Consider the following 13,210-nt stretch of genomic DNA (forward strand, 5'->3'; position numbering starts at 1 on the left):
TGTCCTATTGAATTACTAGATAATTTTTTTTTTCCCCCATCATGGGACATAAACTACTCTTTTCCAAAATAATGGCCTTTTGGGAGTGGAGCAAATTCTGTCCAGCAACTTTGAGGTGATAGGCATCTTCTTTTGAGGGAACAAAGGTGAGGCATTCAGCCTAAATAAGATAGTCAGTGATAAAATGATAACAGGAATTATGTATGGGGACTACATAATCCTGGTTCAGAAGATCTATTGAAAATAGAATTTAAGATAAGTATGCTTCAAATCTCAGCCATTGAAATTGTTGGAAGAATCAATTGCTACCAGTTCCACATAGAGACAAACTACTCTTTAGAAAACAGTTATGTCTCAAGGGGAGGAAATACTGCAAAAGAGCCTGAGGCAGAGCTCAATCTCATGACTCTGAGATCATGACCTGAGCCAAAATCAAGAGTCGATGTTAAACTGACTGAGCCACAGTACATTGCCTCAACTTGCAATGTACTTTATTTTTACACAATTTTAAACCATAGACATTAAATATTATGGTTTTATATAATCACTGTTTCAAATTATACCCACATTTACCTATTTCATTGCCCTTTATGCTGAATCTTTGAGGTTTCATTTGGAATAATTGTCTTATACATAAAGAACACATTATAGTTTATATTCTTAGTGCAGACCCAAGGTCATAAATTCTTCTTTCTCTGTCTTTAATTACCTTTATTTCATCTATGAAATATGATTGTGTACCCATATGATTCTTATATTTTTAGGATATTTCCTCTGGAAATAGAATTTTAGCATGGCACTTGTCTTCCAATAAGTATGTGGCTTTCATGTTATTTATTATTTTTAAAAAATTTATTTATTTGAGAGAAAGAGAGAAGGAGTGTGGAGAAGGGGCAGAGAGAAAGAGAGAAGCAGATTTCTTGCTGAGAAGGGAGCCCAACATTGGCCTTGATTCCGGGACCCTGGGATCATGACTTGAGCTGAATGCAGATGCTTAACCAACTGAGCCACACTTGCACCATCTTTGCCTTTAAAAGTTGGCCCCCAATTGCTCATTTGAAAGTAAATTCTATTTTTCTCTGACTGCTTTTCAACCTTTTCCTGTCTTTGATTTTCAGCAATTTACATGATTCCCACTTTGTTCACCTTTCTGGGGTTCATAAGACTTTGTTGATATGTAATTTAATGTCTTCTGTCAGTTCTGGGATATTCACAGACATTCTCTCTTTTACTCTAAGTTAGAGGTAAACTGATTTACAAAAGCGAATTTGGAGATAATAGACCTTTAGGAGACATTACCTTAGCAAACTCACTACTCTCTATATACATTTTTATGTTTTTCTTGAGGAAGTTCACTGATGTTTGTAATATACAACTTCAGTTTAAAGCATAATGTGTAGCCTCAGTAAGGAAGAGTGTTTTAATTATAGACGTGCCTTCCCAAGAGCACCATGTAGAAATCTTCAGCATATATGCCACAGATTTACCGTCACGGGTGTAGACTGAAGTTTTTATTAAAGACAGTAACAGAACCTGAATACAGTGCAAAAGAAGCAACAATATAAAGCAACAGCCACGTATTGGAAGAGAACTAAAAATAACAGAGGTCTATATTCTTCAGGCTTGCTAGAGTCTACTAGGGGAAAAATCCCTTTTATTAAGTTTTTTCATTATTCCAAGGAATAATTAGTATAAATATGTCATTGTTCATGAACAACCATTATGATATTTGATTCTTGAGTTCTTTTTCTTATTTGTTCCTTTCTGAAAGATACATCCAAGGGAGAAAAATGTAAATCTGCTTGTAGAAGCAGATGAGACTATTTCCAACAAAAGCAAAATTCTTACTACTTGGTTTAAACTACTTGGTTTAATACTTGTTCTGGGGTTAATATAGCGTAATGATTTGGCTAATGATGATCTCTAGAGTAAGATTATCATGGTTTAAATTTTGTTTCTAATTCTTACTAGCTACATAATCTTGGAAAAATTTCTCATCCTCACTGGGCTTCAGTTTCTTTATTAATATGACAACAGTAATGATATATCATAGGATTATTGGGACAGTACCTGCTTTAATATACATAATCAATCAAGTATTACTAGGAATATTAGAAGCAATCCATAAACATTAGCTATTTTTTAGTTGCAATAATGACCAGACTCCCTTTAGTTTATATGCCTTATGTGATTTCTGTTCCCCCCATTTATTTACTAAGATCTGAAATTTTTATATTAGTATATATAAAAGTATATATGCAAATATATTTAAATTTTAAATTTAAATATTTTAAAATTTTAAATCACACAAATATTTTAAGTCCATTTTTTAACATTTTCAGTTTGAGATCTCTGTTTATAATATGTTGAGCTGAGCATGCTTGAAAGCACACAACATATTAAAAAAATCCATTTATAACTATCTTCTATATAAGAAAATATGGAAATGAATATCATGCCATACACTTCCAATTCTTCTTTGCCCTTTCCTTGATAAGACTGGAGCTCAGTACTTCAGAACAATTTCCTTGTTGCCAAGATTTTATTTTTCAGCAGAAATAAAATGTCAATTTTCTTCACAGAAAGACCAATTCCCTTGAAAAACAAAAAGTGCATGCATGAGGAAAACTTTGTCACCATGTTTGTTCAATCTATTATAATTTTTGCATTATTATTTTCAATTATGCTCCCTAATTTCAAGAGTTATCTGAGACTTTTTTTTTCCTGACAACTATGCCATGGTCATCTAACTTTGATGTTGTATTTATTAATTGCATATATACATCTGGATTTAAACAGTTTATATGTGATACCAAGATTCCCATTGTGATCCAATACATACCTCTGCTTTGCTATATTATTTTGCAGTACGTACTGACATTTTGCTTAAGGGTTTCTTCTGTCATCAGAATCCCTTCTAGACAATGAACTGAAATTCATAAAATTTGCAAAGGAAATTATATTTTAAGATTATGATCATTTTCAAACAGTGTTGCAAATAAAATAGAAATCTAGCATTTCTTCAATCCACTTATCCATTCATTTCTTATTATTAACTGAGGAATGAATTATAAATTATCATTGGCAAGTAGCTGATCTTAAAGTATGAACTTTTCCTTATGGCACATACTTACGGGTTAACCACTGGTGCTTCGATAATTGTAAGTTTCTACACCTGATTGATGCCATTCTAAGCAGTTAGTAAACCTAGACAGTCAGGACATAATGACTTAAGCTGTATTTGAAGCAAACACCTTTGACATAGCCCACATCCAGTCAGCCACAAAGTACTATTTATTCTATCACTACATTGCTTCATGTACCTGTTCCCTTCTTCACAGTACCATAATCTTTTTCCTATTCAGATCTTCATTATTTTTGTATTGAGCTATTATAATACTCTACACTGTTTTTATCTCTACTTCTAGTGCTTCCTTGTCACCATTTTCTTCAAAATGCCCCTAGGGTTAACATCTCCCATGCACAGCTTGAATTCTGCTACCCTTTCTTTCCTTCTTTTTTTTTTTTTTTTTTAAAGATTATTTATTTATTTATTTGACAGAGAGATAGTACAAGTAAAGTGAGCAGCAGTCAGAGGGAGAGAGAGAAGCAGGCTCTCTGCTGAGCAAGGAATGCGGAGCTTGATCCCAGGGCCCTGGAATCATGACCTGAGATGAAGGCAGCCGCTTAACCAACTGAGCCACCCAGGTGCCCCTCTGCTATCTTTTCAACCATCTGCAGAGACTATCAATTGTTTAAATGCTAAAATTCAAACTCACTAAAATGAAAAGTTTACAAAATTGTTATCATTTTTCTTCACAGTTCCATGTCAAACTATCTTCAAATATGAAACTTTTCACCGGCTTATTTCACATTGATGTGCTTTGTTTTATTTTGAAGGATCTGGCATTGCAGATGGCATGACTTGAATTAAAAATAATAATAATAATGATGAGTGAATGGAATGTTCCTACCTTAAATGTATTTTAGTCCGAATGGCTTATGGTTACTTCTAACAGATTTTGGAGACTTCACACAAATTATAGAGAATATCTTCCTGCATGCTCACCTTACCCAAATTTGATTCCAGTTCAGTTACAAAAACATGAAACTAGCTGGACATGAGGCTTCAACTTAGTAACGTGTATTATCATATCGCCATGACTTTATGTTCTGTGGACCATATTATTCCAGTTTCAGTCCTAAATGCATTTCCGGACATGTGGGAATTAATGTAATAAATATCGCGGGTCATTCCCTCATCAGACCACTTAGAGTATTAAAGCTGAGTATGTTTCCTATGCCAGTTCAATGGATAAAGAAGAAAGTATTATCATCAACTTTCCATTCCCTTAAACTTGAATCTTTCATATTTGTTTCCTAAACTGAACTATTACATATTTTACACATATTCTCTTGTGAAGGATGCTGCTAGTCACTAATGTGATGTTAGTTGAATACAGACCTACAACTTTTCTTTCTTGTTTAAGGTGAGAAGCCAAATAATTAAGCTAAATCTTATCAATTGAATAAGCAAGCCATACTTAACTAAATTTTCCACCAAGTACATTCTTGTTTGTTTCCCTCCATTTCTGCCATATGTTTATTCATGCGTGGTTCATTTATATACTAAAGCCTAAGTATCCTGGAAGATTTTCCTTCTGATTGGTAATTTACTGATAAGATTAGCTATTTGACACAGGGAAATACTTCTGCTAGTGCAACTGCTTCTCTCTTCTCTCTCGCTTATTAAGCCAAAGTTAACTAAAGTAAAACAGAAGAAAAAGCTGTGTTTATTAGGATATTTCACATATTCATTTTTTATTTCATTCACAAGTTAGTATTCCATTCCTAAATTATGTTGGTGTTTTCAACAGGATATGCTGATCAAAATAGTAAGTGCAATTACTACAAAGCATAGCTTGGTCCTCAGAATAAAATAGTCTTCGATACTTAGTGATAATTTTAAAACAGGCTTTAAAAGTACTCAGGTGGTGGGTATTAGAGAGGACACGGATTGCACGGAGCACTGGGTGTGGTGCAAAAACAATGAATACTGTTATGCTGAAAAAAAAATAAATTTTTAAAAAAAAGTACATATCTTAGATGAGTACCTATCAGAATTCTAGTTATACCTTATTTTTATATTTACTACCCTATACCTGTCATACCCATATACAACTTGTTCATTTCTAGAATATAGAGTTTTTCTTTTTGAATTATTTTCTCTTTTATACAAGTAATACATGAATTTATTTTATTTTAGAAAAAAATGTGACAAACTGTATACACTGCAAAGAGTAGAAAGTCCCTTTCAGATTCCCTACAATACCACTTAATGAAGTAAGACAATTACTGTAAATAGATTTATACACATTGGTCTGATTGTTTTCAAATTGTTTACATATCTACTCTTTAATATTTCCATCTTCCATATTAATAGGCTGTTGCTTGCTTTCATAGTAATAATTGTTTCCATATTAATGAATCATCGTATGTCTTCCTGATTTCTTTGTGTGAACTTATATAGCTGTATTGTTTGTATGTATGCATGTATACTTCATCCTTATTTTTTTCAAAATAAGCTTGATAATTTCATACATCAAATGTATATGAGGGAAAAAAATGTGTACAGGAGGGTTTACTGTCCATATATTAACCCAAACCTATTGTTAAATATCTGTCATTTTGAAGAGCCTACTGTGTTATATACTAAATATATATATGCCACAGGTATGAGCATGCATTTGATTTTTTTTTTAAAACAAGGCTTAATTTTTATTTTTTTAGAGATAATGCTATTGCACAGTCACAAGACTGCAGTGTCGTGGGAAAAATACCTTTTATATGCACTGGGAAACATGAAAAAAAATGATATCCAGAAAAAATATTAATTACTGAATTATGTGCTTTATGGTGACATTTGCATTATTGTGGTGGCCTGGAACTAAATCTGCCTGCCCTGGGCCCTGATGGCAGCACTTTCCCCCTCGTCCCTCCAGGCAGGCCCAAGAGTGGGAACAGCTCCCCCTGTTGTTAGCATCTGGGAGTCTCCCTCTGCTTTTTGCCTTGCTTTCTGCTTCCACAGCTCCGAGGAGCAGAGCATCTATCTGATACATTGGGCAATTCTCCTTTTGTGTATATACGAGCTAGGTATATTTTGCATATTATACAAATTGTGTGAACATCATTTCTTTCTTTCTCTCTTTAAAATTGTTTTAAAAATTGGAAGCTTTCTTTACTGTTCTATTACTCTCTCTGTTACCGCCAAACTGACTAAAAGTGCCTTGTAAACCGCATGGGAGAGGTCTGTTTGCTTGCCATCACTGAAAAACTTTTATTTTCACTACATAAAATTGAGAAATGTCTAAACATTTAGCAAACAATATTTTAAACAAAAGGAAAAAAATTTTAAAAAGTTAACAAAAGGAGAAAAAATTGTACTTTAAGCTCTGCTAAGATAATTTATGAATTTAAGGTTAGTCTAATCAAAATTTTATGAAGTTGGAATAGGGAATTGTTGTTTAGGGTTTTCTTTTCCCTCGTTTTTCAAATCAAAATTTATTCAGATACATATTAATTTACTTGTGCAGATGTATAATACAAGCTTATGTGTATGAAAACAGCACACAAAAATGTTCATGCCATAGAAAAATGTTCTTAAAAAAAAAAAAGAAAAATGTTGATTATTTTAAATGTTTGTATCCATGCCAAATTTTGATAATTATTAAAGTAACTGGAGATCTTTAACTTAAATCTTTAACTTAATATTTTCTAGTTCTAGAGGGTCTGGTGAAAATAATAAATCTGTAAGAATTACAGGAAATGACACTTTAATGGAAAAATACTATCTGAAAACTATAATGCTAAATCTACTTGAATAAAAGCAATTGTACTATCAATTAAATAACTATCTAACTATCTATCTAAATAATACCTAAACTAAAAAGAGATAAGTCCAAATAACTTTAAAGACAGAAAACACATGCAGATGTTATACTGTGGTTGTGGGAGTTCAGGACCGGCCTGCGGTGAGCTCAGTCAAATCTGCAGGGGTCCCTGGTGGTGTGGCCCAGCTGCCTGGGCCCTCAAGTCCTGGCTCTTCTCCTTCCTGGGGGTGCTGATGATCCAGGGGTTCTCTGACACTTCTCGGCCTCTGTGGGCAGCTGGTGGAGGAGCAGGAGTAAAAGGGCCACTTGGGAAAAGCTGGAACATTTGCCTGTTGTGATCACTTTCTTCCTTTAGCTCCTGGAGGCTTCTCTCGGTCAGTACAGCTGCCATCCAGCTTTCCTGAGCTCTCTTTGCATGGAAGAGGATCCCCTTTTGATAGTGCAAGGTATTTTCCTCCAATTCTCTCCTGGTGTCTTCAGCGATCTCCTTGTAGAAGTCTCAAGTCTGAGACATGGCCTTGATGTTTCTACGTGTGCAGGAAAGATTCCACTTAATGTCTGCACACTGCTCTTCTGCCTCAGACCATTTTCTCTCAACGGGGCTGATGCATTCTTGATATAATTTAGGCAGAGTTTGAAGCTTCTGTTTCAGCTGCTGAATCTCCTCTTCAAGCTGTGAATTTTCATGCTGCAAAGAGGCCTCCTTGGCTTGAAGATCTGTTATTTGTCCCATAAGCTCCTTATTCATTTGCTTTCCTTCCTGCAATTGTCTGGCTAGTTCCTGCTTTTTTGCTTCAGCACTTTGAAGGGACACATTAGAATCAGCATCATCAGTGACACCCTTCAGATCACCCTCTGACCCGTGGATGGGGCCATCGTCATTTTCTGTTTCCCTCTTTTCCTCGACCTCACAGTTGACATGACCCAAATGATCTTCAAGGTGAGTGGGCCCGGGGAAGGTCTTCAGCAGGTTTTCACCCACCGGTACTAACTGGCTGACTTTCTTGTTCAGGGCCTGTTGGAATCCTGCGTTTGACTGTTCTAGCCTTTCTTTCTCCTGCTCCATTTCTTGGAGTCTCTGCTTCCATCTCGCAGTTTCTTGGGCGAGCCATTCTGCACTCTGTAGATCAGGAGGGTTTCCATTCAAATCACCCAGGGTTTTCTTCCAAAGCTCTTCTCCATTCTTCTCTGAGGCTTTGAAGATGGGTCTGTCACCAGTCTCTTGAGACGATTTAGGAGGCTGGCCCTTCAGTAACTTTTTCAGAAAGTCAACAGTATTCTGAAGAGACAGCCTACAGTGGTTTGTATTTATTGCTGATAAGCACGAGGTTTTTAAGGTGGGAAGACTGGCCTCTGCCCCGGGCAGACCTCGGGCATCATCAGCTTGTGTCATCGGTTCCATATTCTCACTGCCTTTCCCACAGACTTCAGCGTGGGCGAAATACCTTTCGCCTGACACCTTCACCCTTCTCAAAATGTGTTGTTTCATCACTGGCAAAACCAGTATCACAGTTTATACCAGGATCTCCCAGGGAAATCCACGGAGACCTGAAACGTGTCTCTAGCTTTCAGAAATCACCAGCGGAGGACTGCACAGATGGTCTAGGACCAACTGGAAAGTGGATCTATGGCAGGCAGGAGGCCATCCACGGCTGTGGAGAGCTCCCTAGCTCTGCCTCCAAAGGCCAGTGTTCTCTGGGTCTCAACTGAAGGCTCAGAACCTTGGGGGGCGCTCTACCTCTAAGGTAAACAGTTGCCTGACAACCAGAGCACAGCAGTTGCATTGGGGGATGGGGAGGCCAGCCAGCTTCTAGGACACAGTTACCCTCTAACTTTGCCCACAGCAGTCCCGGATGACCAGGTTCCGGCTTTCCTTCAGGTGGATGGTGAGGAGGTAGGCAAAAGGACTGGGCAGGTTACTCAAGCCATCACTGGCTTCCCCAAACATAGATTGTTCTTCAAATTGTTGGGATGTCAGAGAAGCATTCAGATCGCCACTTTCGCATAGCTTCTCTGGCTCTTCCAGGGCCTCGTCTCCAGCCGGCGTCTTCTGCAGCAGATCCAGGATGGCATTGCTGGAAGGCCTCCTGTCCTCGGTGGGAGAGGCATAGGCCTCCTCAGAGTCCGTTTCCACAACACGAAGGTAGCCAGCTTCTTCCTGGCTCCAGTCCAATTCCTCCTCAGACTGTTTCAAGGAGCTACTGCTGCTCTTGGGCAAGATCCCCGCCATTGACAGGCTGCTGGGCACCGAGGTGTACGATGACTGGGGCCCAGAGTAAGGCCTGCCCTCTGGGGCCAAGGCCTCAGCCTCCAAGAGGTCAGGGACAGAGAGGCTGAGGCGGCGGTCCAGGGAACGCCTTGCCCGTAGGTCTAGGGGCTTGTTCTGGTTCTTTTTCACCCTCCTCTTACTCAGGTTGATTAAAAAAGGCCTGGTCCGCTGTTTCAAAGAGCCCCAGACAGACGATTTATCCTCCATGGCTGCCTGAAGACCCAGGAAGTCACTCCATGAGAGAGCTCTTCTGTGTGGGAAACAACCACAGCGGCTCCTGCCTGGACCCGCTGCGGCCGCCCCATGCATGTGATTTTATCATTAGATTGTTTTCTCTTATTTTGATATATTTATTTTATACCAGAACTATAATGTTACTTACAGCTTAAAAGCTTTATAGACTATTTTGATAACTGATAAAGCTAGACCCCTACCTTTCTTGTCAATATATTTCAATCTGTATTGTGTTAATCTTATACACTTTTACTTCTATGTATAATATTAATTAATTTATTTATCATGATAATATATTTGCATTGGAATCAATAAATCTTAGATGAATTTAGAAGAGTATTATCATTTTCACACCATTAATCTTCCTACCAAGGAACATTTAATAGTTACTCAATTCATTAATGCCCTTCTTTATGCCTTTTAGCATTATAATCTCATATATTTATTAGTATAAGTATTATAATCCCATATACCTTATTAGAGATATGAATTTATTTAATCAATTGTTTATTTATTTGATCAAATTTATTTATTAAATTAAATATATATTAAATAGATATTCAACGTATATTAATTAATTAAAATAAATAAGAAATAAATTAATTAAATCAAAATTTGCTTATTTATTTAATCAAGTGTTCACTAAGTACACTAAAAACATTAAGTTCACTAAGTGTTAATATAATATTCAAACGCAAAGGGTAAAATGGACTTTATAACCCATGTTAAGGATTTTTAAATTATATTGAATTTAGACTATTAAGAAGCTAATAGTGAAAGTATGGTGAGTTTATAAAATTTATATTTTGAGGAGGTTACTCTGGAAATTGATTAGAAATAATGAGTGAACGTAGTTAGATCACTTGGCGGCTTACAGAATAGAAAGAGAGAGGAAGGGAGAAGACAGACAGGGAGGGAGAAGTTAAGGAAGGGAGATTGTTTTGGATTAGATGGGTAGTAATGCAAATGTAGAGAAGTGTATTGATTCACTACTTTGAGATAATTCGTGGCAGTTAGAAACAGAGAAGATGATTCCTAGGTCTTTTTCACTAGACATCAAGCACCAAGAAAGACAGTAGTATTAAAGTATCTGATTTTTTCCTTGATGTTGGTAAGGATCCAGGTTGGGAAGATAGTCTGTTTGGAAATATAGTGTGTGGTCATTTTTAAAGATATCTCAGAAGAAATCTTAGTAAGGGACTTAAAATCAGGACCTAGATATCGGACCTTAGTTCTTCCTTGTATATAGTAAGACTAATTAACCTTGTATCTAGCTTCCTTATTGAGGTGTACTTTTATTCTGATATTTTTCAATAGGCTTTTTGTAATATCTGGGTAAGAATGCACATCATCTGCAGATAATTTCAGTATTTACTTTGTAATATTTATATTGTATCTAAATAGTTCCTTCTGTATTTTGCTTTTCTTTTGCCAGGACATCAAAGAAATGTTGAAGGATGGTAGTTCTATCAGTCATCCTTATCTTCCTGATTCTATTGAAAATGAGTCTAAATTTTTACTATAAAAGATACTATTTATCTTATGAATCAAATTAAATACATTTCCTTCTACTTGTAGGTATTTCTCTTTCTCCTCAATATGACAAATTCCTTGATAAATGTACAAACTCATCCCTGATTTTAACCAGAATTTGGTTATCACATAGTATCTTTTTAGTGGATTATGTTAGCTCTTGTATGTAGGATTTTTTTACATCAGTGTTTGTCAGGGGTGTTGTCCTAAAATATTTTCCTGTGAATGGAGATAACTTGGAATAGTGCTATGCTTCTCTTCCTGACCTGGGGGGGGGGGCACTTTTCTTTTTTGTTAGTTTATAACCAGTTTATCTAGGAGTCAGATTAGTTATTAAGATATTTTCAAATTTGCCCTTTAAAAGTTATCAGTCAGGTATAAACTTGGAGGTACATCACTGATTATTTATCTACAGAATATAGAATATATTTATCTATAGAATATAGTCACTTTATTCAATTTTTCTACATTATCTTGAACCTATTTATCATGTGTCTTTGCAGGAAATCATACATTTAAACAAGTTTTTCATGTTTATTATAAAAAATTATATATTCTGCTTTATTCTGAAACAATTCACTTTGAGATCATAATTGTTTAGATGTAATTATGCTTTTTAAATAAATTTCTTTGCTATGTATTTTGAGTTGCTCTTTTCTCTGACTTATAAATCTTATTTATCTTATTTTCTACATTTGATGAAAATTTTCATATTTCTGGCCTGCTAATATTACTGTGTTATAGATTTATTCTTTTAAAAGCTAAAGATTTTTTATAATGTGATGACATATTGAGTTTGAGCAATGTGTAGTCTCTGCCCAGTATCCTGATCATTTTGCTTTATTTTTTTGATGAATACCTACTCACCATCTTTTCTTTCCTCTGTTAACTTCTATTTTCCAAGTTACTTGATTTGATATCCCCATAGTTCATTTTAAACTGCCCTGACCTATAAATTCTATAACTGTTTTCACTTTTTATTACATCTCACAGTTGGTGAATCTAATATCATTATGAGAATGATATTTGCAGTGGGTTTTTAATAGATGGCTTTGATGATGATATTACAAAATATAGAATGCTACTAGTATTTTCCACTTTTATTAAAATACCCAACTATTCACCGACATCTTTGATAAGATCACTTGGGCGTTTGCTATTGATAATTTAACAAACCACTGAATTGATAAAATACTCATATAATCAAAATACATAATGTAAGAAAATATCTTCAGGAAATTCTTGCAATCAATTTAAAGGCCTTTAAAACTATATTCTAGTAATTCAAAACAAATTAATGAAATAGCTCTAAAAAATGCTTACCCTTAGCTATCATAACTGCAGCTAGTCCCAGAAAAATAAGGTAAAGGCAGGCAAATATTATTGCAGCAAGGCACCATGGAGACTCTGTCCAAAGAGAGAGGAATGAGCTACTATGATGATCGATGGAAACAAGATTCTGCAGTTGGGATTAGAAAGAATTTTAGACAAGAATACTCAACTCACTGGAATTGAACTGAAAGCTAAGCTTATGAGAGCACAAAGTTGTGGAAAATAAACCCCAACCCGAGAGGGGGAAGTCTCAAAATTATTTTGCAAATTTGGAAACAGTCAGAGAATATATGAACATTTTTATGTAGGAATGGGCTATGGACTAACAAGTTGACCTACTAAAGAAGTCTTCTGCAAACTACAAATGAATACTTCAGAAATCCTACTAAGAATTTTTAAAAATAGACTTTCTTTTGATAGTAGATCTAGATTAAGAATAAAAATCTTGCATTAGCTATTGGTCTAGACTGATATTCTGTGACAGTTTTGATAAAAGTCCATTTATCATGAGATATCTCACAAGCTTCATCTTTTTATAGAAATACTATAAAAGGACACTTTGCAAAACTAAAATATCAAACTGATTAGGTATATATAAAACATTTTTTTAAATTATTATTCTCTGGCTGTGGTACATTATTCTAAGCCATGTGGCCATCAATAGATCATTGTCGTTAAATGGTTCATTTAAAAAGTGTTGATATGGGAAATAAACTCTACTTCAGAGGTTTGTCTAAAAATACTTGTTTTTATAATGGGTCATTAAAATATTCAAGCAAAAAAGGAGAATCTAGAATTTTAAATGTTTTTTACCGTTTATCTTCAAATTCTTCGTTGTTTTTCTCTTAATATTTGAAGAGCTATGAACTTTGACTTCTGAGTACATTACATTTTCGTCACAAAACTCTAGAAAATATGTAAGAAAAATTTATAACCACTATATGTAATTAAT

The 13,210-nt window shown here is 35.2% G+C and overlaps 1 protein-coding gene across 1 annotated transcript; it reads right to left on the minus strand.

Annotated features, from left to right (window-relative positions):
• Positions 1 to 8,718: 8,718 nt before the first annotated feature.
• On the minus strand, positions 8,719 to 9,431 carry LOC132020277 (multiple C2 and transmembrane domain-containing protein 2-like). The gene has a single exon (XM_059404469.1). It carries the CDS (start codon positions 9,364 to 9,366, stop codon positions 8,719 to 8,721), a length of 648 nt encoding a protein of 215 aa, XP_059260452.1. The 5' UTR covers positions 9,367 to 9,431.
• Between the last annotated feature and the right edge of the window lie 3,779 nt (positions 9,432 to 13,210).

This window comes from Mustela nigripes, chromosome 6 (assembly GCF_022355385.1).
Source record: "Mustela nigripes isolate SB6536 chromosome 6, MUSNIG.SB6536, whole genome shotgun sequence".
NCBI classification, from domain to species: domain Eukaryota; kingdom Metazoa; phylum Chordata; class Mammalia; order Carnivora; family Mustelidae; genus Mustela; species Mustela nigripes.

Excerpts from the sequence above, each read along its gene's own strand:
- LOC132020277 (XM_059404469.1), bottom strand. The coding sequence starts at position 9,366 with ATGGAGGATAAATCGTCTGTCTGGGGCTCTTTGAAACAGCGGACCAGG.